At 36.7% G+C, this 25,316-nt stretch overlaps 1 protein-coding gene across 3 annotated transcripts in view; it reads left to right on the forward strand.

Annotated features, from left to right (window-relative positions):
• Positions 1-25,316, forward strand: part of UBE2K (ubiquitin conjugating enzyme E2 K) — a 93,004-nt gene that overhangs the window by 56,520 nt on the left and 11,168 nt on the right. For 2 of the 3 annotated variants that reach the window (XM_043970297.1, XM_043970296.1), the window contains 2 exons: positions 2,971-3,053; positions 24,774-24,873. In XM_043970297.1, coding sequence (XP_043826232.1) covers positions 2,971-3,053; positions 24,774-24,873 — 183 coding nt within the window. The remainder of the gene's footprint in view (positions 1-2,970; positions 3,054-24,773; positions 24,874-25,316) is intronic. The other variant, XM_043970298.1, reaches the window with a different exon arrangement.

Genomic DNA, 25,316 nt, shown 5'->3' on the forward strand with positions numbered 1-25,316 from the left:
ACAAGTAGTTTTAAACCAAGTGATATTCATCAGTGGAATATATATATATATACACACACACACACACACACACGTGTATATATATGTGTGTGTATTACTCTTTTGCAATTGATTGAAGTAAACATTCCTTTCCATTCCTAACAGTGACCATTCTCATCATAAACATCAGGTGAGGTATGTGAGATAGAAATGTATATTTTTGAATTAAGATCTACTACAGAGTATTGGTTGAAGAGGGATTGAAGTCTTCCAGATGTTCTTGTTTGCAAATAATAATTTACTGCTTGCATTGAGTCCTGGAACATTGCACATTTTTTTAGAAAGCTATCTATCATCACAAAAAATATGGCTTTATAACCTATATCAGATTGCTTGCTGTCTTGGGAGGGGAGGGTGGAGGGAGGGGAGGGACAGAGAAAAATTTGAAACTAGAAATCTTATAGAAACAAATGCTGAAAACTATCTCTACATGTAACTGGAAAATAATAAAAAACTTTTATAAAAAATATGGCTTGAGTTGAATAGATGGGAGAGAGAAAGTTGGATTTGCTTCAGGAAATTGGAAGGCTTCCCCTGAAATCAAGCACCATTTAGAAATTTCCAATTTGTCAATCAATAAGTATTTTTTTGAATGCTTACTATATGCCAGGTATTGTGCTGGGGAGATGGAGACAAAAATGAAACAGTTCCACATTCTACTGATATTGCAGTATGTCAGTGAGATATGGAATGCAACAGTTTCTGAAAAATTAAAAATTTTTGTTATACATATGGAAATGGAAAGGTACATGGCAGACGTGATAAAACTGATGAGGAACTTTGAAGAAACACTGGAGTAAAAAGTGGCATCAAAGAAATGTATGATATGAAAAGAAGATAGGCTGGTTATATAGAAGAGGGATGGATGATAGCCAGACTTTCTACTGATTTCCTTTACCCTGTCAGCATAAAGTGAGGAAACTCTTTATCATGTTGAGTGGGACTCACTTCACAGAATTTAAGGGAAGACATGTATAAGAGTTGTGATCCGATAATCATAAATACATTTGAATATTATGATTAAGAAAGAGCTAGATGAGGAAGGGGAAAAGCAATAGTGATTTGATTAATCATTATTTTAGTTGATTGCCCCTGTCAATATTTTAAATTACTTAAACATTTCTTCACTGAATGATATTTTAGGGGGTGGCTAGGAGGCATAGTGGATAAAGCACTGGCCCTGGATTCAGGAGGACCTTAGTTCAAATCCAGCCTCAGATACTTGACACTTACTAGCTGTGTGACCCTGGGCAAGTAACTTAACCCTCATTGTCCCATAATTATTTTTTGTTTATATGACATAGAACATTTTTACTTTTTAAAAAAATCTTTAAATTAAGGAAGGATGGCTATTTTAGGATCTATTCTGCTCTGATGACAAACAGTAGGTGAGGTCAGGATTGGCTTCATTCTTCTCACAAAGTAATTAGTCCTCACATAAGAACATATCTGTCCATCTGTCTCTCCCCCCCCCATTTTTTTTTCCCTTAAAGCAAACCTTTTGTAGTGCTATTGATTATACTCCTATAAATTAGCTGCTCGTCTGAAACACCTTAAATTTGAGGCACAAGTGACGTAGATTAATGCATTCTTCTGTATTTTGAAATACTTGGAATTGCTGATTTCACAAGTATTTGAATAATAACATAATAATTGAAACTATTGCTTTGATGTTTTTCTTGAGAAGTGGCATGCATTGTAATAAGTGGGAATCATTCCTGTCTTCTTTACCCCACCAAAGATTTAAAAGTTTGTCAACATTTTGGATATAGGTCTATAGCTGAACTTTTCATAGCAGCTAAAAAAATGGAAGCTAAAATAAATGCCCATTGATAAAGTAATGTTGCCTAACATTGTTGTGTATGAATGTAAAGGCATACTTCTGTGTTGTAAGAAGTGCAAAATAAAAGAAATCCAGAGAAATATTTGAATATTTGATGCTAAGTGAAGAAAGCAGAATATAGGAGGGCAGGTTAATATATGGTGCCTGGAGTAATGTAAGGGCAAACAATATGAACAGGCAGGCTGTTAATTGTAATGGATATCTCAGTCCCAAAGAATAGATAATGTAATGAATTACCCTTAATAGATTTTGGGAGGGTAGTTGCAATGTAGCATATCTTTGTAACCTTAATCTTTGTTGTTTTTGGTTTACTGTTTTCCTTTCTTGCAAGGTAAATGGAGTAGGAATTGCTTGGTGTAAAAACATTAATAGCATCAATAAAACTTGAAAAAAGTGAAAGTAGAAGAAGAGTCTCGTGATTTAGAGGGCTAATTCATGTTCATGCTGCACTCTTTTTATGTTTTCCTTTTATTTATTTTTAATTTTTAAATTTCTTTTATTTTTTAGTGAGGCAATTGGGGTTAAGTGACTTGCCCAGGGTCACACAGCTAGTAAGTGTGTGTTAAGTGTCTGAGGCCAGATTTGAACTCAGGTACTCCTGACTCCAGGGCCAGGGCTCTATCCACTGCACCACCTAGCTGCCCCCTATGTTTTCCTTTTAAATTGAAGTCAGTAAAGATCTGGCAGAATGTTTTTCTTTGTATCATTTATTTTGATACGTAATTAAACCTTTTTTCCCCTTTCATCTGTATTATCTCACTTAGTAGATGCATTGTACTTGATGAGTTGAATTAAAAGTAAAAGGGGGAGAAATTGGTAAAAGGCCAAAATACAATGAATGGATAGTAATCTCCTGGTTGTTTTGAACTGATGCATCCCTTGCCTCTGATGACTAATTTCTAGTTAAAATGCCATCATGATGTTATAATATTAGTAAGTGGGTGAAAGATCTTGTGTGTTCATTGACATATTCCTGAAGACCAGTACCGTTTTTAAAGTTAATTTGACTTCATATATACCTATTTTTATAATGGGTGTTTCTGTTTACAAAAATCTCAAGTAATGCTTTATGTATATATACATTCTAGGTGCGGTTTATTACTAAAATTTGGCATCCTAATATTAGTTCTGTCACTGGGGCCATTTGTTTGGATATCCTGAAAGATCAGTGGTAAGTAATTAATTTTTCTTTTCTTCCCTCTTCCCTATCTCCCTCCATTGAATACTAATAGTGAAAATTATGCTGTGTGCAGTATCTTTTGCCTATTAAAAAAGAATTTGTTATGCTTTCCTTAGTCATTTTCTTGGATAGTAATTCTAAAATCAGATATTTAAAGCCATATATTTGGCTTTGGAAATATTTGAAAATAGGAGATTTGCTTGGAAGCTACAAAAGATTCTTTACAACTCATTACCTTTTTGAATATAATATCCTAATTCTGTAAATTCATTTTTCTTTTGAAAGGAGTCTTTTTTTAAATTATAAAAGTACTTTTTATTTTCCAGTTACATGTAGAGATGGTTTTCAACATTTGTTTTTATAAGATTTCTAGTTTCAAAGTTTTTTCCCTCCCCCTCTTCCTTCCCCCTCTCCTCAAGACAGCAAGTAATCTGATATAGGTTATATATGTACAATAACATTAAACATAATTCTGCATTAGTCGTGTTATAAGAGAAGAAACAGAGCAAAAAGGAAAAACCTCAAAAGAAAAACAATAGAAACAGTATGGTTTAATCTGCATCCATATTCCACAGTTTTTTGTTTTTGTTTTTTTCTGGATTTGGAGAGCATGAAACATCATGAGTCCTTTGGAACAACTATCTTGTATTGCTGAGAAGAATCAAGTCTATCACAGTTGATCAACACATAATGTTGATGATACTGTGTACAATGTTCTCCTGGTTCTGCTCGTCTCACTCATCATCAGTTCATGCAAGTCTTTCAAGGTTTCTTTGAACTCCTGTTCATCATTTCTTACAGCATAATAGAATTCCATTACATTCATATACCACAACTTGGGGAGCAGCTAGGTGGCGCAGTGGATAAAGCACCGGCCCTGGATTAAGGAGTACCTGAGTTCAAATCTGGCCTCAGACACTTGACACTTACTAGCTGTGTGACCCTGGGCAAGTCACTTAACCCCCATTGCCCCACAAAAAACCCATATACCACAACTTGTTTAGTCATTCCTCAATTGATGGGCAGCCCCATACTTTCCAATTCCTTGCTACCACAAAAAGAGCAGCTATAAATATTTTTGTACATGTGGGTCCTTTTTCCTTTTTTAATGATCTCTTTGGGGAAAAGACCCAATAGTTGTATTTACAGCTTTATAGCCCTTTGGGCATAATTCCAAATTGCTCTCCAGAGTGGTTGGATCAGTTCACAGCTCCACCAACAGTGCATTAGTGTTCCAATTTTTCCACAGATTTTCCAACATTTATTATTTTCCTTTTTTGTTTTAATTTGCATTTCTCTAATAAATAGTGATTTAGAGCATTTTTTCGCATGGGAATAGATAGCTTTGATTTCTTCATCAGAAAACTGCCTGTTCATATCCTTTGACCATTTCTCGATTGGGGAATGACTTTAATTCTTATAAATTTGATTTAGTATCTGATATATTTTAGAAATGAGGCCTTTATCAGAAGTACTGGCTATAAAAATTTTTTCCCAGCTTTCTGCCTCTCTTCTAATTTTGGATGCATTACTTCTGTTTGTACAATGAAAGGACTCTTAAATTAGTAAATCTGATTCTGGATTAATGAAATGCAGACCTCCACTTTTTATATTCCAATAATTTAATTCTTTTTGTGTGTGCGCATGCGCATGCGCATACACACACACAAGATTTTAGTAGCCCACTTTTTGAGATTGAACCTGAGTTTTGTTGGACTGGTTCTTAAATGAGAGACAGAAAAACAAGTTATGGAGACTTTACAATTTAGTTGGGCCCTCTTTTATGAATTTATTTATTTATTTATTTATTTAATTTTTTGGTGCGGCAATGGGGGTTAAGTGATTTGCCCAGGGTCACACAGCTAGTAAGTGTCAAGTGTCTCAGGGAAGATTTGAACTCAGGTCTTCCTGAATCCAGGCCTGGTGCTTTATCCACTGTGCCACCTAGCTGCCCCTTAATTGGACCTTCCAGTGCTTGTGCTCTGGCATTTGAGAGAACTCAAAATCTCTGCAATGCCATAATTAGTAATAATAATGGTGGCTAGTTTTTAATGTAGTATCTACTATGTGTGCCTGGCTTTGTTCTAAGGCCTTTACAAATATTATTTCCTTTGATTTTCAGAACAACTTTGGGAGGTAGGTGCTATTATTATCCCCATTTTACAATTGAGGAAACTGAGGCAAACAGGTAAATCACTTAACCAGGGTCAAATAGCCAATAAGTATCTGAGGACAGTTGTGAACATGGATCTTTCTTACTCTAGTTCTATTGCTTTATCCACTATACCTCCTAAGACTGAGGAGAATATGAAGCTCTAGATGTTGAATGACTTGTTTAAAATCAGCTTTTTTAGGACAAATGAAAGATATTAACAGTGATAAATTATGTAAGCATGATTAAAAATATAGATATGGGTTATAGTAGAGAACAGATCAGGCCAAATTATATGGGGTTCATGAATTAGCAGTTTTCAAATATACATTAGATGCATGGCAGATGGTTCACATTTTCACTAGAATAGAACCACAAGGAAATGCTTTTTATGTATGACAAGACATGCCAGTTCTTTTGTACTATAGTAACATTAGATGTATGTTAAATATTTTATTTATTATTATTATTGGGGGGGGACAATGGGGGTTAAGTGACTTGCCCAGGGTCACACAGCTAGTAAGTGTCACGTGTCTGAGGCCGGATTTGAACTCAGGTAGTCCTGAATCCAGGGGTGGTGCTTTATCCACTGTGCCACCTAGCTGCCCCAATGGTATTATTTTAAATATTCACCTAAAAATGTTCTTCAGAGTACTCCTTTTTTTGTTTTTATTACATTTTAAATTATCATTCAGTGACTGCTTAAATAACTCTAGATTGACTTTTAAAATTCTTTGTAAATTCTATCTTTATTTTATAGAAAGAACATATACTGGAAGGTCAAATAATAGCCTAGCCAATTCTGAATAATTAAATGTAAAACTTGAAAAGGAATATGTAGATTTTAGTTGTTTTCTTTATTGATTATAAAAGGCAGGGTGGTTTAAGTACTTTTATTAGTGAGAGTATTGATCTTATATGATAATTTGCTAGCTCAGTCCATTGGGTGGGATTTATTTGGTATTCTCACAGAGAATTAATTTTGCCTTGCTGAACCTTCTCCAAGAGCTAAAAATACTTAAGTATCCTGATGTATCTCTTTCCTGACATTTGGAGTCTGCAACTCTTTTCAACAGGTTAGTGTGGAGTAGCTGGCAATATTTGCATTCAAGGTCTTTTCTTCTAGTTGAGTATTGAGTTTAACTTTCTGATTAGTTCATGTCTCTTTATCTCTGATTCTGCCATAATTTTCATGTTGATAACTGTTCCATATCAAGATTACTACATTTAGAACTTTTATACTTCTTGGAACAAATATTCTTGACATGCATATTTTTGAGTAATCTACAAGCCTTTGGCTTCTTTGATATCTGGATTCCAAACCATGTTTCCCAGTTTTCTTTGTTTCCTTTGCATGTGGCTCTCTTTGGTTTGAAGTCACTAAGTATCAAGGTATAATATTGATTTAGTGTGGAAGATATCCCCCAGACCTCCTGTTATCTTCATAGAACTTTTCTACTGCTTTGTATGTTTGTGTTGCACCTGTTTCCATGGGGGTCTCCTTGCTTATTCTTATCCTGGTGTTTTGATGATGACAGCAACTCTTGACAGTTTGTTGATTTTAAAATTCTAGTTCACTCAGAAAAAATTAAAAAACCCATAACAGCCCAGACTTTGCTTGTGATTTCATATTATTAGAGCTGGAAGTGACATTAGAAATAATCCAGTCTGGGGGCAGCAAGGTGGTGCAGTGGATAAAGCACCGGCCCTGCATTCAGGACTCCAGGAGTTCAAATCCGGCAAGTGTCAAGTCACTTAACCCTCATTGCCCTGCCAAAAGAAAGAAAGAAAGAATCCAGTCATGCATTCCTTCTTTTACAGATTAGGAAACTGAGGTCCTAAGAGTCCAAATGACTTGTCCAACATTACGTTGGTAATATGTGGCAAAGCTGGTATTTGAACCCAGGGCCTCTGATTCCAAATTCGTTACCCTTGCTAGTGTACTACTCCATATATTTGTGGAGCTGATATTACCAAGTTATTGATTATTCTCCTTGGGCATATGTCCTAGATATGATGAAGAGTCTGTCACGGCTTCTTAAATCTTATGATTAATATGTACTTCTCGTGGTTTCATATGGACTCAAATAGTACTGCCCAAAAGAATCCAGAAAGCATTGCTCTATGTTATGAAGGAAGCAAGGGAACAAGTATTTTAAATGCCTAATGTGTGCCAGGCACTATGTTCAATGCTTTACAAATATATTATTTGATCCTTACAACAACCCTAGGAGCTGGGTTGTGTTATGATTTCCATTTTACATTTGAGGAAACTGAGGCCAACTTGCCCGGGGTCATACAAGCAGTAAGTTTCTGAGGTCAGATTAGTACCTGACTCCAGGCCAGCCCTCTATCCACTATGTCAGCTAGCTACAAAGTCTTGGGTAAGAAACTGAAGGTTTTAGGAGCCCATGTAGTGTTGCTGTCTCTGCTATTGATTGATGGCAAGGACTTGAGAAGAAAAGAATAATTTGGAAGTCAATAAATAGCTTGTTAGAAGGTGTTCTCTAAGAATAAGTTTTAAATTTTTGGACACTGACTTAAAATAGAGTTCTTGGCTGTAACAAAGTTTGGTAAAGGCATATTTGTGAAGTTTTAAAATTTTAATTTAGAGTATTATGATTGCCAAGGGAGGTAAAAATTGCCTATTTGTGTCTATCACGCTAGACACTATAGAGATAAATTTCAATGTCTGAAGGAAAATGTCAGGAAAAAAATCACAACGGGAAATAAAAATCAAACCAAGAAAGGAGCCGGTAATGAAACTCATTGCTTCAGTTGTATATATAAATGTACAAAAAAAATGAGTAGTAAGCCAGGTGAAAGAGGCCAAGGAAATATTTTTGATATACATTGATGCCATCGAAATATGATTCTGGAGGGGGTAGTTTTAATTCAAAGGAATAGAGTAAGTTGAAAAAGGAGCAAGGTGGGGAGTAGAATAACTAGCATTGTATATTAAGTCAATATACTTGTCTGAGGAAATCAGGAAGCATGTTCAGTAGAAGCAGAAATAGAAGTGAAGTATAATAATTGCTTTATTACTTGAAGGGTAATAATAATTATATCATTACAATATAAGACTTAGAAAGGAGGGCAGGTAGAGAAGACAAGTTTGAGAAAGCCTTCACATGTCTGCGGGGAAGGCATGATTATAGTAATGATGATGAAATTCAGTTCTCTGGATGTGTGCAGTGTAACAGAGTACCTAACAATTTCTTGTTTAATCGTAATTTATTCTTTAAAATGGAGGAGGCAGTGATGGTAACTTCAGTATCTGATTCTTCCTAGCAAGAAGTAATCATGCTTACTAGAAATTGACAGGAACTTTATATGGAAAGTGGTGACTTCATTTTAGCATTTGTAATAGAGTAGTATACAGAAACTAGCGATAATATAGCATGTACCATATATTTCTAAGGCTTTCATAGAAAGGACAGGATAAAACCCTCTAAATAAAATTATAATGGTAATTTAACCTAGGAGAGGTGGATTGTTCTCATAAGACTGAAAAGCATTTGATGAAATTTTCCCACTGTTTTTGTGGACAAGATAAAGAGATGTAGATTTTCAACTGATTGAAAGGTCGGACCCAAGGAGTCCCTTAACTCTGCTTCAGGTTTGTTTGTTAGTTTCTTTGTTTTTGATGACAAATAATTTTTTTTTAGTATGGAGAGGGGAGAGCTGCAGTGTAATTGTTCACTCATTGGCTGTGATATTTGTTCAAGGCCCTAATGTCTTAGAGTCTCATTTTGGGGTTCTCCAGTTTTCTCCTAATTTGTGCTTGCAAACAGGTCAAGGAGTGGTCATTAATAGTTCATTGTAAACTTGGAAGGAAGAGTCTACTAGAGTGCCTCAGAGATTTGTCCTTGGTTCTTTGTTCTTTAACATTTTTTTAAAAAAATCAGTTACTTAAAGACCATAGGTAGTATGCTAATGAAATTTTAAGATGACACAAAGCAAAGAGGGATGATTAATATGTGTGATCATGGTTAGAATCCAAAAAGATCTTCACTGTTTAGAACATTAAGCCAAGTCTAATAAGGAATATAATCAGGATAGATGTAAAGTTTTCTATTTGGAGGGAGGCTTGGATTTTAGAAAGAAGGAAGGAATATGATTTGAATTGTATGACATGACTTTACTGTTACTTATAATGAGCGTATATTAAGCTTCTACTCTGTGACAGACACTGTACTACATGCTGGGTAAACAAAGAAGACAATGTTTCAGTTCCTGCCATCAAGAGTTTTCTTTTTTTATCAGGGGAAACAATGCATATGCCTCTTAAGTAAATTGAAAATATGTAGAGCACTTTTAAAAAAAATTTTTGTTTCTTTGTTTGTTTGTTTTTGTGGGGCAGTGGGGGTTAAGTGACTTGCCCAGGGTCACACAGCTAGTAAGTGTTAAGTGTCTGAGGCCAGATTTGAACTCAGGTCCTCCTGACTCCAGGGCTGGTGCTCTATCCACTGTGCCACCTAGCTGCCCCTGTAGAGCTGTTAAGGGCTAAAATTCTTGCTAGTCTGTCTAAAATATCTAATGAGTGGTCGCCAATCAATTACAAGCTTTAGCAAGAGTTAGACTTTTAAGCATTTATTAAGGAGAATAAGAATTTGGTAAAGAGAGAGAGAAAGGCCTAGATTCCTATCTATTAAAGGGAGAGCACATTTCTAGCTCCCTTCTCCGCCAGCGTCCTCAGGAAAGAGACCCAGAGTCAGCGCCAGTCTCTTCCTTCCTCCTCCCACTAGTCTGCATCACTTCCTCCCCACCAAAGAAAAGACTCCTGGTCTTGCCCTCAAAGACCTTCGCTTCATGGGCAGAACTCTTCTACAGTAAGTATCCAGCAGGTGGCGTCATTCCAATCGTTACAGAGCATTTTTGTTGGATTACTGGGGAGTTCAAGGAAGGCCTCATACAAGTGGTAGCCTAACTTAAGTTTTTGTTTGTTTGTTTGTTTTTAGTGAGACAATTGGGGTTAAGTGACCTGCCCAGGGTCACACAGCTAGTAAGTGCCAAGTGTCTGAGGCCGGATTTGAACTCAGGTACTCCTGAATCCAGGTGCTTTATCTGCTGCGCCACCTAGCCGCCCTAACTTAAGTTTTGAAAGATTCTTAGTGCTCTGGGTGTTGATGGGACTAGATTGTAGGAATATAGGACAATCTGTTTAAAGGCATGGAGAAAGGATGTTTTAAAAAAAAGAACCAGGAAGGTATTCCAGCTCTAAATGAAGAACTCCCTTCTATATGAAGGGGAGTTATATGTAATAATGCTGTGAAGATCATCTGTAACCAGATTGGGAAGGAAATTAATTGTAGTTTGCCTGAGACAGAATAGGGAGCCACACAAACTTTTTTATTAGGTGCCATGCACAGACCTGTGCTTTTGGAATAGCACTAAATGTAATAGGTGGTATTTCAATACTCTGGCCTTATGGTGTTTTTCTCTCACATTTGTTAAAGTAGTACAAGCAGTCTGTGGCAGACATGACTATGAAAATAATTGTTTTTTAGGATTTTTCTGAGTATCAACATCAAGAGAGGAGAACATGAACTGCAAAGTCACCAAAGATATTCATCATTTACATGGAGTATGTCCTTCACACAATCCAAATTTGAGAGGGCTTTTCTAGCTATGTACAGTTATCCATATAGGTCTTTTTATCGATGTCTTTGTCCAGATTTCATTGAGCCCCAGAATTCTATAAGGCCTTTTCAGTGTTAATCCTGGGCATCCAGAAGAGATTCCATCAATGATGTAAAAACAAAATGGATAAGGAAATACAGTATACTCAAACATAAAGGACATGTTCCTGAATAAGCAGCCTGTTAAGAGAGAGAGAGAGAGAGAGAGAGAGAGTGTGTGTATGTGTGTGTGTGTGTGTGTATGTGTATGATATCGCTCAGGAGCTGTGGATGAAAAGTGTTGTTCAGGATTACATTTGAGTACTTTTTCAGATAGCCCCAAATGTCTCCTGTTGCCAGTGCCCAACTTTTAAACTGATGTTCTCCCAGTTATGCTTGTGAATCACAGAACTGGGTGATTATTGATGAATCACCATTGCATATATCTGCCAAAGGTAATTTTTTCCATAGACAGGAGTATGGTACCTATTTTGCCTTACATGTCCAGTGTGGTATAAAATTCATGATATAGGACATATGTGGTATGGAAATGAAGTATATCATTCATGGAACAAGAATAAAAGATAGTAGATTTTCATTTTTAAGGTTTATTAACAGCCATGAAGTCCAGGAGAGCATTATTGCTGAGTATAGTGCTCTATCCACTGTGCCATCTAGCTGCCCCCGCAGCTGGATTCTTGAAGATACCAGCTGTATGTATGCTCCAGTAGAGTCTTTCAAGCTAGAAAGGCTTTGGTTATATTCCCAGAGGTAGACTCTGTCCTCTGTCCTTGGAAAGAGAAGCCTAGAGATCTGTCTATCCTAATTTCATTGAAGCAACATGCTAAAAGCTTGTCCAGTAGATGATGCATATTTTAGCTCTGATGAGCCATAGGACAGGAAAACAAAACAAGCCAACTAGCCTGATTCCATTAAGAAATATCAATTTAATTGATATTCATTTTGTGTATATAATCTTTATTCTTTTTTGACCCCTCTGTAGCCCTTTATACTGTTACCTTTTCTCCATGATACTCTCTTCTCATTACTTTGCCCCAGTTCTACCTGCTTGTTCATCCTTTCTCAGTCTCTTTGTTGGGTCTTCCTCTACTTTGCACCCTTTTTTCTTCTACCTCTATAGTACTTTGCTGGGAAAGTTCTTCAGCTCAGTGTTAGTTGGAAATGCCAGTAGGACATCTTGAAATGGATGTCCTAGAGTTATTGTTACTCAACATGTCTAAAACTGAAAACATTTACCTCCAAATTCTCCTCTCTTTTGAACTTCCCTATTGGTGAGGGCGCTGATATTCTTCTAAGCATAGCAGCTGAGATCTTATCCTGAACTCTTTATTCACTGTAGCTTGTATTCAGTCTTTTTCCAGGTCTTGTTGATTTAACCTGTCCATTATGTGTAGTATGTTTCCCCTCCTCTTTTCTGACGTTACCACCACCTTCATACTGGCCTTTATGACCATTGTGTTCAGACTTCTGTTTGGTCTCTTTCAGTCTTCTATTTGGCTTTTAAGGTCTTTAGTAATCTGCCTCCTACCTACTTTTCTAGTCTTTTTACAAACTGTATTCCATCTTCCACTCATTTGTCAAATTGGTCTCCCTAAGTGCAGGTCTGACTCTCCTCTCATCTCCCACTGGGCGCCGCCTCCCCCCCCCCCCCCAATTCAGTAAACTTGTCACCCCTAGGATCAGATATACACTCTTTTCTTTGACTTTTCAAGCCCTTTAAAACTTCCTTCCTACCTTTCCATTCTTACTACAAACCATATTCCCCTCTGTGTACTCTGCAATGAGGTAATGCTGGACTCTTTGATGTTCCTTGAATAAGATACCCTACGTTTTTACTCCTTGCATTTTCACTGGCTATTTCCCATACCTCTTCTTCATCTCCCGACTTCCCTGACACTCTTCAGATCTTAGCTAAAATACCACAAGAAGCTTTTCCTGGGTGCCACCCCTCCCCGCCCATGCTAGTGTTTTCCTTTGATATTACTTGGAAGGTGTGTGTGTGTGTATGTGTAGTTTGCATATTCTTTTTTCTATTAGATTGTAGTTTTTTTGAGAGTAGAGTTTGTCTTTGCTTTCTCTGTATCAACAGTGTTTGGCAGTGTCTGTGTTAAGGGGGCCCCTAAAGTTGTTTTTTTCAGTCACCATATTTTCCAGAAACATTGTACCCAGAATATGCAAGAGCCCCTGAATGTGTCAAGGACGAAGTGCACCCCCCAATCATGATTTGTTGTTTGTATCCCAAACTGGACTCCCTATGTGTCCTTGGGAGTCAAGACAGGTGCCAGTTGTTCTGGAAAACTGCTTGTGCAGCTGGGATCCTTGTAGATAAGTAGACCACCTATCTTCATAGTCTAGCACTTCCCAAGGGAAAAGAATGTCGCTTTTGTCATTGCCTTTCTCTCCTTCCCTTTGGGAGGGGTTTTGCTCTTTTCCCAACTTTATTGTACCTTTCCCCCTCCTGTGCCATACTCCTTGAAGTGGAGATTTGTGTTTTGTCCTCCTTCCTTTGTCCTGCTGTCATAAATATGCAAACATCTGGATGGATTGTGAATTCTTTGGGTTCCACATGCATGGTCTTTTCTCTTGTAATAAACCTAGTTCTCAGTAAGTTTTTTGAAGTTGTGAATGCCTGTTGACACCTGACATATAGTATTAGCTAAAAAATGTTTATTGACTTGGCTTGAAGATTGGTAACTGAGTAACAGTAACACCATGGAAAATTAAACTCTAGTGTGCCTTGAAGCTACTGAAAAAGACATGTTGAAGACAAGAGGGAGATCTAGAATGGAAGAGAATCCCTTGCTTGATTAATTAACAAACATTTGAACAGCTACTATGTGACAGACACTATGCTAAATGATGAGGATACAAAGAAAGAAAAAAGACAGTCTCTTCCAGGAGCTTTCAGTCTAGTGGAAAGTGTGTAGCCTGGTGGGAAATAATGATGTGGCTTCTCTGGGTTCCCTGCTTAATTGGAGAAACTCTTTAATGTTCACCTTCTGCCCTCTACCTTCTTTAGTCAGAGGTAGGGAGGAGCCTCAGGAGCAGGGGGTACTGAAGAGGTACCGTTTCAAAATTAATCTGATTTTTAAGGAAGAAGAGTTTCTATCTTTGGGTTTTTTGGTGAGGCAATTGGGGTTAAGTGACTTGCCCAGGGTCACACAGCTAGTGAGTGTTAAGTAAGTGTCTGAGGTTGGATTTGAACTCAGGTACTCCTGAATCCAGGGCCGGTGCTCTATCCACTGCGCCATCTAGCTGCGCCTAGGAAGAAGAGTTTCTAGAGACAATGGTGAAGTCCAGGAAAGTACCCATGTGATTAGTAATGATTGGAATGATGCCACCTGCTGGAGACTTGCTGTGGGAAAGCTCCACCATGAGGAAAATGCCTCAGAGACATTGTGGCTTTTCCTTGGTGTCAGGAAATGACGTTTGCTCATGGGTGCTGTCTATCAAGGCTACCAGCCAATCAACTTGAGGAGCCTCCTATTTTCTGGGAGGAGACAGGAAGGAGGAAAGGGAGCCTGTGGGGAGAACGGTTGGGCTTTTGGGTTCCTGACTTGGTGGTGGTGGCAGCAGAGGACTTCACAGGAAATTTGAGAAAAGATAGAAATGCCAGGCTGTTGGAATTCTGTTTCTCAATCTTTTTCTTTCTATTTTCCAATAAACCCTTAAAAACCTAAACTCGTTTTATCAGTGATTTTAGTCAGTTTCCCCCAAAAACTGGGGGAACAGATTAGAATCCACATTTAGAATCTTAAATTACACAAATACAATAGCTTCTTTAGGCCCCCTTCTTAAGTGAAGTCATATTACCTTTCTCCTGCATTTTTTCTCCCTATAGAAGAATATGATTTAAAATTGGGTAGTAATCCTAAGAATTGGCACACTGGATCAGATAGTAGATTTAAGAATACCACCATTGTAAGTTTGGAGAAAGAAAAAATCATTTCAAAATAGATAAATGAGAAAATCATTCCTGAAAGAAGGGATATTCTAATTTGGTCTATAAGAAAGAGATGAGAGTAGAGGTCCAGCTTTAGAGAAAGGAATTACCAAAAATATGGTATTTGGAAACTCGGGATTTAGATAAGTTCAGTTGGAAAGGGCTTGAGGGAAGAAACATGCTGTGTGTGATAGAAGAGGCGCAGAGGCAGAATCACATATTAATAATTCTTTTCCGGTGTGGAAGAAGAAATCGGAAAGATGATTGATTCTGAAACAAGGGAAAGAGAAAAATGAAGGTTATGTTTAAATAAGTTGCTATGGATTCCATTATAGACACATTTAGAGGAATTTGGAAAGAATAAATCCAGCAGAGTCCATCAAGCAAACATTTTATTAAGTGCCTACTATGTACCAGGCACTGTGTTATGCAGTAAGTTGAGTGGCAGGGACTTAAGCTGAATGGCAAAGGCTTTGAGCAATGGATGATAAAATAGTGGAGGCAAGCAAGGCAGGAAATGTAAGTTGCTTTTTTTGAATATTAGATGGTTCATTTAAGAATGTGATTGGTTTATATCATTGGTAATTGGAAGCATATATAAATAATTGGGAACAATATTGGTTATGAACACTATTAGCTTTTCTGCTCTTTTAGAACATTTTTAATTTTCCTCAGTGCCCATAGAATGAAAATTTTGGAGGATTATTTATTTTTGCTCAAAAGTTGTTTGAATTTTATTTTAAAATTTAAAAAATATTTTCTTTGTAAATGACTTGATAATTTTTTTCTGCAGTACAGTCTTTTTATTTTTTTTCACCACAATCTTTTAAAAATAATAATTTGGTTATATACATTTGCATAGAAAAATAAAGCCAAATTGGAGACAATACCATTATGTTTCTATTTCTTCTGTATTTGTGATTTGGTTCTAATTTCTAAAATGTTTTGTTTAATCATCAGTAATGGTTATTAACACTTTTATATTATTTTTTCTTTAGACTTCCCATTTTTATCCAGTGATCTAAGATACTGACATAAAATCAAGAGAATGGATCATAGATTTAGAACTAAAATTAATCTTAACCCTCATCTTGGGGCAGCTAGGTGGTCCAGTGGATAGAGCACCGGCCCTGGAGTCAGGAAGACCTGAATTCCGGAGGACCTGAGTTCAAATCCGGCCTCAGGCACTTGACACATAGTAGCTGTGTGACCCTGGGCAAGTCACTTAACCCCAATTGCCTCACCAAAAAACAAACAAACAAAACAAACCACTCATCTTGTCCACGCCTGTCATTCTGATGGTTTTTATTGTTGATTTACTGTCACTTCCCATTCTCAACCCCCCCTCCCCCCAATTCCCACCCATTTTTGAAATATAGATAAGCAAAATAATCTGAAACATTGGCGTTTCTTCCTGACAGCAAATGCTTTTATTTTAGTCACTTAAGAGTCTACCATTTTTTCGCTGAGAAAGGGTGAGAAATATTTCTTTTTCAAATGTCTGGGATCAAGATTGCATATTGCATTGTACTTATATTTTTATGTCTTTTAGTATTGTTTTCCTTTACATGATTCTATTCTTTATATTCTCTTTTGTTCTGTAACATACATACAAATTTTCAGTATTCTCTGAATTTCTCATATTTATTATTTCTTTTAAAAATGAATTTTTGGGGGCAGCTAGGTGGCGCAGTGGATAAAGCACCTGGCTCTGGATTCAGGAGTACCTGAGTTCAAATCCAGCCCCAGACACTTGACACTTACCAGCTGTGTGACCTTGGGCAAGTCACTTAACCCCCATTGCCCCACCAAAAAAAAAAAAAGAATTTTTATTCTCTCCTTTCTCCTAGAGAGCCATTTCTTATAACAATTGAAAATTTTAAAAAGGAAGAAGAGAACAATTTAGTAAAACCAATTGCCATAAGGAAAAGTCTACTATATCATGTACAAAAACTCTACTCTCTCTAGAGGGGTGAAAGAAGCATCTTCTAATGTTCATTCATTCACTCATTAATTTCGGGAGGGGTCAGTAGTGGCCATTATAATTTTGTAAAATCCAGGTTTGATTGTTTTCTTCTTCTCATATATGTTGTTTTTTAGTTATTGAACATGTTTTCCTGGCACTGCTTAATTTTCTTTGCATCAGCATTTATCCTTTTTGTTGTTTCTTACTGCACCTTCAAGTACTACAGTATATATGGTCAGCCATTTCACAATTGCTTGGACCTCTGTTGTATTTTAGTGCTTCTATAAATATTTTGGTATATGCGGAGCTTTTCTTCATGTCAGTGAATGCCTTGTTTTCTTATGGTATAATAACATTAATACATTTTTACCTTTGTTCATTCCCCTAACTAGACACCAACTGAGTTTCCATTTTATTTTCCACCACAAAGAATATTGCTATAAGTATTTGAAAAGCACAGCATCTTTCGGGCTACATTCTGGTTTAGTTGTTTAGTGGTGTCACTCAGTCTTTTTAAAAAAATATTAATATTTTTGTTTTTTCAGTTACATGTAAAAATAGTTTTTAACATTTTGGGGGGGGGGTGAGGCAAATAGGGTTAAGTGACTTGCCCAGGGTCACACAGCTATTAAGTGTCATGGGTCTGAGGCTGGATTTGAACTCAGGTCTTCCTGAATCCAGGGCTGGTGCTCTATCCACTGTGCCACTTAGCTGCCCTTCAACATTCATTTTTATAAAATTTTGAGTTGCAAATTTTTCTCCTTCCCTTTCTTCCCTCCCCCTTTCCCATGACAGCAAGCAATCTGCTATAGGTTATATATGTACAATCACATTAAACCTATTTCCATATTAGTCATGTTGTGAAAGAAGAGTCAGAACAAAAGGGGAAAAACCTCAAAAAAGAAAAAAAAACACAAAAAGTAAAAATAGTGTGGTCCGATCTTTATTCAGATCCCACAGATCTCCACAGATGTGGAGAACATTTTCCATCATGAGCCCTTTGTCTTGGATCATTGTATTGCTGAGAAGAGCCAAGTCTATCACAGCTGATCATCACACAATGTTGCTGTTACTTTGAACAATGTTCTTCTGGTTCTGTTCATTTCACTCAGCATCAATCAATCCACTTAAGTCTTTCCAGGTTTTTCTGAAATCTGCCTGCTCATCATCTTATAGCACAATAATATTCCATTATATTCATATACTACAACTTGTTCATCCATTCCTCAATTGATGGGGATCTCCTCAATTTCCATTTCTTTGCCACTGCAAAGAGAGCTGCTAGAAATATTTTTGTACATGTGGCTTCTTTTTCCTTTTTTGTGATCTTTTTGGGATATAGACCTATCGGTATTACTAGTTAAAAGGGTATGGACAGTTTGATTTCCCTTTGAGTATAGTTCCAAATTGATCTTCAGAGTGGTTCACAACTCAACCCACAATGCATTAGTGTTACAGTTTTTCCACTTCTCCAACAGGTATCATTCAGTCTTTTAAAAAAATTTTAAAAAATTTTTAGGTTTGTTTTTTTTTCATTGTCTTAAAAGATATGAAAAATTTAGTGCCTTTATTTTTCTTTTTTATATAATTTCTTCATATTTTCTAGATCTTTTTTTTTTTTTTTAGTGAGGCAATTGGGGTTGAGTGACTTGCCTAGGGTCACACAGCTAGTAAGTGTTAAGTGTCTGAGGCCGGATTTGAACTCAGGTCCTCCTGACTCCAGGGCCGGTGCTCTATCCACTGCGCCACCTAGCTGCCCCCTTTCTAGATCTTTTTGACGAGTTTTCAGTGCTATCATGAAATACATTAGTATAGTTTTTCCCCCATAGCTCATCCAATACTTTTTATTTGCATTTTTTTAAATAATCATAATTTTTCTGCATTAAAGTGAAATCTGAGTTGTAATTTGCATTTCTCTTACTGGTTACTAGAATATTTTTCAATATAGTTATTTTCTTTTCCTATGACAATGTATTATTTGACCACTTCAGTACAGGAATGACTTAATTTTATATATTTATATCCATTCCCTTTATGTCTTGGAAATCAGATCTTTTATCAGACAAATTTACATGATGAATTTTCTTCCAGTTAGCATTTCCTTTAATTTTAATTAACATTCATTTTGTTTATGTAAATTTGTTTGTTTTCCCCTCAAAGCTTTGGTCAAAAAGTGTATCTGGCCATTCGTCTAGATTTTTTTTTTTTTTAAATGAGATAATCTTTTATATTAAGCTTATGTTCATTTGGTGTTTCTTTTGTTGTATGGTATAAGATACTGGCGTAAACCCAATTTGTCTTCCAATTCCCCCAACAGTTGTGGTCAGTTGGGACAGCTAGTTGTTATAGTGGATAGAATACTGGGCTTGTATTTAGGAAAACCCAAGTTTAAATCCATCCTTAGACACTTATAAGCTGAGTGATTTGGGCAAGTCACTTCACTACTGTTTGCCTAAGTTTTCTCCTCTGTAAAATGGGGATAATAATAGCCTCTACTGCATTGTTGTGAGGATCAAATGTGATAATCATTTTAACATGCTTATCATATAATAAATGCTATATAAGTGTTAGCCATTGGAATTATTATTTTAATCTATTAAATAATGAATAAGGTGATTAATAATATATAATAATAAATAAGTTAATTAACATAATAAACACAAATAAATAAGATAATTAATATAATTATCATTAATTTAGGTGAGTTGCGAAGAGTTGTACAGGTAGAAGTAAAAAAGGAAGAATTTGTAACTAGATCTTAAAGTATAAATGCTGGACTCTGCATTAGATTGTTCCCTTTGTACTGATTTAACATGAAAATTTTAAAATAGATTAAGAAACAGATGATTTTATATCTTTCTTGGTACTTTTTTGAGGGGGCAGGGCAATGAGAGTTAAGGAACTTATCCAGGGTCACATAGCTAGTAGGTGTCAAGTGTCTGAGTCTGGGTTTGAATTTAGGTCTTCCTGAATCCAGAGCTGGTGTTTTATCTACTGTGCCACCCAGCTGCCCCTGTTGGTACTTTTAATATGTCTTGCTCAAATACTACCAACAAGCTAGAATTTTGGTCCCAAGACCTATTTTGACCAACCTCTGATTTTGTGCATCAGCTGAATTTGCCCATTATTCACAGCCAACATGGGCAGTAATTGGATTTTCTTAGTATGCTTGTTTGGCATTACAATGTGTCTTGTTCCTCAGAATTTTTTGACATAATTTGAGAAATACTGGCATAGAATGTATTAATGATGGGTTGTTTTGTTGTTGTTGTAAACTCAAGCCGCATTATTTTGGTTGTATTGTTACAGAGGAACTTTTAGTTATAAAATCTGAAATTTGTCTGTTATGTGGTTTATCCACACACGTTTACTTTGTTCATATGAATTTTAAAAAAGGAAAAATGGATTTGCCGTTGGAAGACCTGGGTTCAAACGTCTCCATCAAATTCTGTGGGCCTTGGTGAGGTGATTGGATTAGATGACCCTTTGAGGTCCCTCCTACCTCCAAATCTATGCCAGTGTATTACCAAGGCTACCAAAAGGTATGAAAGGGAAAAAATTCAGATTTGAAAGGTCTTTAAAACTTCCAGGATACAAACTGAAGAGTTTGTACTTTATTCTAATGATAATTGAGAGGCACAAATAATCTGAGGATTGGGTTTTACCTTGAAAGGCACACAATTTTGTTCTGGAAATTTAAACACTTAAAATTATTGGTAAAGAATGAGAGATACTATATAATTGTTAAGTTGCATGGGCATTCAAGGCCATCTTTACTTTTATCTTGCCACTGAACTATGGAGGAGAGAGTGAGACCAATTACTTTCTGCATCTCTGCCTCATTCATATCCAATTCACACGCAAGTCAAATATCACTCTTATCATTTGTCCTCTTCAAGAGTAAAGGATAGGAACCAGCTAGGTGGCGCAGTGGATAAAGCACAGGCCCTGGATTCAGGAGTACCTGAGTTCAAATCCCGCCTCAGACACTTGACAGTTCTGGTTCTGCTCATCTCACTCATCATCAGTTCATGCAAGTCTTTCCAGGTTTCTCTGAACTCCTGCTCATCGTTTCTTACAGCACAATAGAATTCCATTACATTCATATACCACAGCTTGTTTAACCATTCCCCAATTGATGAGCAGCCCCTCAATTTTCAATTCCTTGTCACCACAAAAAGGGCAGCTATAAATATTCTTGTACCAAATGCAATGTTTTGTATGATTCAACATGTATAACCTACATCAGATTGATTATCTGTTTAGGGCCTGGGAAAGTGAGGAAGGGAAAAAGAGAATCTGGAACTCAGTGTTTTTTAAATGAATATTAAATATTGTATTTATATGTAACAGGGGGTAAAATAAAATATTTTTTTTAAACTACCAAATACAGTAGAATTTCCTTTTGGTATTTTAAAATCTGTAGTTCCTTCCTGTGTATTATAATATTTTTATATCTGACCTAAGTTTTCCCATTCAGGATTTTGGAGATTTTTACAAGTTGGTTTTTTTGTTGTTGTTGTTTGTTTGTTTTTTAATCAAGACCATTTTTATCTTGTAATTATTTTTTCAAGATTATCACTACTGGGAATGGATGCAGTAGTGATCCTTTAGAATTTATGAATCTGTACTTAGAAAGCTCTACATCTTTTATAATTTATACTCACTTGTCAAAATTGAAGTTACTTAGAAAGGCCAACTAAATGAAATCATCAAGATGTAGCTCTGGCAAAGATGAGATATTTCCCTTAAAATATTTGTTACTATATTAATCTGTGCAGTTGTGGCTTTATGAACTTAATATTAATCGTCATTTAAAGCCAGGCATTCATATCATAAACATTAAGATTATATAGTGCAGTAAGTATTTGGATGAACTAAATTTTGCTTGAAAAGCAGTTTAGTGTGTTGGGTAGAGGCCAGGTTTGTAGTCAGGAAGACAGACTCTGAGAAAGTAATTTAGTCTCTCCCTGGCAACTTTTCAAAGACTCAAAGCTGTAGAATTCCTGAACATCTCTCTCTTCATTGGCAGGAAGATTTTTCAGGACTTCTATCCCAATAGAATTACTTTTGGAGAATCCCACCACTCAGCAGCAAAAAAAGCTGATATGTAAACTATGCACACTTTTGTATACCCACTTTGATATTGGTACAATATTTATGGTTTTCATGAAGTGTGACATAGCTTATTTACCATATATTTCCTTCCTTCCCTCCCTTTGTTCCCTTTTTCTTTTTCTCTTCTTTCCCCCCCCAAATAAATAGTTTCCCACATCTTTTCTTTTCTTTTTTCTGATACTCATTTTGGTGTTTTATTCTGTTCCAATCTTCAGGCAGTTATGTACAGAAATGAGACATTTAGGTTTAGTTACTTTTAAAAAGGCCTTCGAGTGACCTGGCTGAGCTGATGCCAGAGATGGAAGCACCTGGACGGGGGGGGGGGGGCACCCCTCGCACCCTTCACCAGAGAAGAGGAGGGATAACTGAGGCCGGAGAGGGGAGGAGCCAGCACTGGGCTCTGTCCCTCAAGGCTCCTCAGACAGGACAGGCTGCCGGTCTGGGCAAGTTGTATGCGTGCAGCTAGCGGGGTGAGTCTTTCTAGTCCTCTTTCTCCCCTCTACACAGGACCGAGGCGGTAGCAGCTGCTCCCCATAGCCTCCTCACAGGGTCTTGTGCTTTACTCTTGCCCCCCCCCCCCCCCCCCCCCCCCCCCCCCCCGCACCTGCTGCAGCAAGCTGTGTGTTCAGGGCCCTCAGTTCACAATAGCTTTTGAATGCTCAGCCGCTGGGCCTCGGCCCGACTTTTGGCACCCAAATTTGGCTTCTCTCAGCACTAACCAACCAGCTTGTGGCTGGGAAGGGGAGAGGAGGTTAGGGGGAGAAGGAAAGGTCTCTAGGCAGCAGGCCAGGGCAGAGATGCTCCCTGGATCCACATATTGGGCCCAATGCAGGAAAGAGGGAGAGAACAGTATATCAGGTCTTAAGCTTCTCAGGGAGAGGAGGGGGAGTGATCTTGTGACAGTCTTAACCTTATAAAGCTGGGACCCCATGAGTTACCTTGCTCATAATCACCATGTCCCCAGCACCACCCCTCCCTGGTTTCCCACATCTTGATCATGGCAAGATAGGCTTAAAATGAAGTGAGAGCCAGTTTGATACTCTAATATTTTACGAAGCTTGTATTATGCTAAGTATATTACAACTTTTTTGTTTTATTTTGTTTTTGTTGAGCTCTGAGGTAAATTTAGGGACTTTATCAGTATATTAAACCTTTTGTTTTCCTTCTCCTTATTCAGAAATTTTTTATTCTTTGGCACATCATGGGAATATGCAAAGGTTCTACATTAAATTCTGCCCTTCTAAAAATAAGTATTTCACTTAATTTGTGGAAGAGTATGAAGTTTTTCCTTTTTTGTTCTTGTAGTTCCCTAGAGACACTGACAAATGAATTTTTTTTATTCTTCCATTCTGCTAAGATTTTCAACAATAAACTTCATTTTTGTATAATTCCCTTGTAATAGAATGGAAGGGGTATTTCTTTTCTTACTGTTAATCTACATATGTGCTACTGGTTTTAGTTTACCTGATTTGCATTGTGAAGCTGAACAGGCTGTTTTCTTCATTCCATAAGTACATGATAATGTCTAAAACATTGTTGTTGCTTGTCCTTCGTTCTCGAAGAGGACCATGACATCAGGGTGATGTCATGACTTTCACTGAATTGGATTTAAGTGAGGGAGGGCTGTGCAAGGTCACCAACCTCAGTCTCTCCTCCAGAGCCATTTGGGTCCAGTGGCAAGATTCATATCAGCAGGACTGGAGATGACCCTGGATGTTTGAAGGGATTTGGGGTTAAATGACTTGCCCAGGGTCACACAGCTAATATGTGTCTAAGGTGATATTTAAACTCAGGATCTCCCAAATCCAGGACCAGTGTTCTATTCACTGTGCCACCCAGCTGCCCCATTGTCTAAACTATTCTTTAGAGCAACTACCAGTAGGTCCTGCTCAACAGGCAGATAAATTTTTAAATAATAGTGTTGATTTCATTAAAAAAATTATCTGAAAAAATTTTCAGATAAAAGTTATTTTGAGTAGTTTATTCTTTTTTAGCTTTTTTTTCTATCTCTAAACACTGTTCTAGAATGTCATCTAATGCTTTCATATTTTCTTAGAAATATTTTAATATTTCCAAAGTTGGTATTGCTTAGCTTATTTTTCTCAGGCACCATTAAAAAAAATCAGAACTAAAAGGGTAGTTAGGAGTTTTCCATCACTTTATGTTTTGGCTTTCTCCCTGCAGAACTGAATAGGAAGTCAGTAAAGAAAGCCCAAAGCAGCCTGCTTTCCAGAATTTTGCTGTCATACAAGATATTGGTGACAACTGGGTAAAACATAAGGTCAATTCATATTGGCTAAAACTTTTTGAGAAATAGAAGTAGTTTAGTAGAAAAGAATGTAAAATCAAGAACAAATGAATATTTTATTTCAGTATGGTATAATTATATTTAATCATATGATAGTGTGAGCTTCCTGTTTTTTGTTAAGGCCAAGAGGTAAGAATGGTTTTTATTTACAAATGTAAAAATTATCTTTTGCTTGACAGCAGGAGAAGAACAAGCCACTGTATTTTGCAGACCTCTCGTGTAGAGGAAAGGATACTGAGTGTAGAATCAGAAGATTATGGATTTAGTCCTTACTTTTCTACTTGTATGATCTTGGGGAAGTCACTTAACATCTGAGTTCTGTTTTCTCTTCTCTAAAATGGGAATAATAATAGACCAACCCCTTGTTTCACAGCAGGGTTGGGAAAACCCAACTGAGATCATGTTAGGGCTTGTTGAAAAATGTTGATGAGTATTCAAATGTAAAATCATCAGAGAAAGATTACCTTTAATTTCAGCATTTTATTAATGTTCTTAGTTTCCAGAAAACTTGTTTTTTCTTATTTTCTTACTGGAACACACGGACCTTTTTTTAATAAAAATGTTTGCATACTTGAATTTTAGGGCTGCAGCAATGACTCTAAGGACAGTATTGCTCTCCTTACAAGCATTATTGGCAGCTGCAGAACCAGATGATCCACAAGATGCAGTAGTAGCAAATCAGGTAATGTATCTGAAACATTTAACATAAAGTAAGAAGCTCTTTTATACCTTATAGGCTTTTTCCCCCAAAAAATATTTATTTATTTAAGTTTTCAACCTTTGTTTAGATAAAATTTTCAATTTCAAATTTTTTCTCCCTTGCCCTCCTCTCCTAGACAGCAGGTAATCTGATCTATAACATTCAGCATATTTCTGCATTAGTCATGTTATACAATCATGAATCAGAGCAAGAAGGAAAAACCTCAAAAACGAAAAACCAGTAGCACCAAAAAAAATAGAGATAGTAGGGTCCATTCAGCGTCCATATTCCACAGTTTCTTTTTTTTCTCCTGGATTTTGGAGAGCCTTTTTCATCATGAGTCCTTTGGAACTTTCTTGTACCATTAGATTGGTGAGAAGAATTTAGTCTATCACAGTTGATCAACACACAATATTGATGATACT

The sequence above is a fragment of the Dromiciops gliroides genome, chromosome 6 (genome assembly GCF_019393635.1).
Source record: "Dromiciops gliroides isolate mDroGli1 chromosome 6, mDroGli1.pri, whole genome shotgun sequence".
Classification (NCBI taxonomy): domain Eukaryota; kingdom Metazoa; phylum Chordata; class Mammalia; order Microbiotheria; family Microbiotheriidae; genus Dromiciops; species Dromiciops gliroides.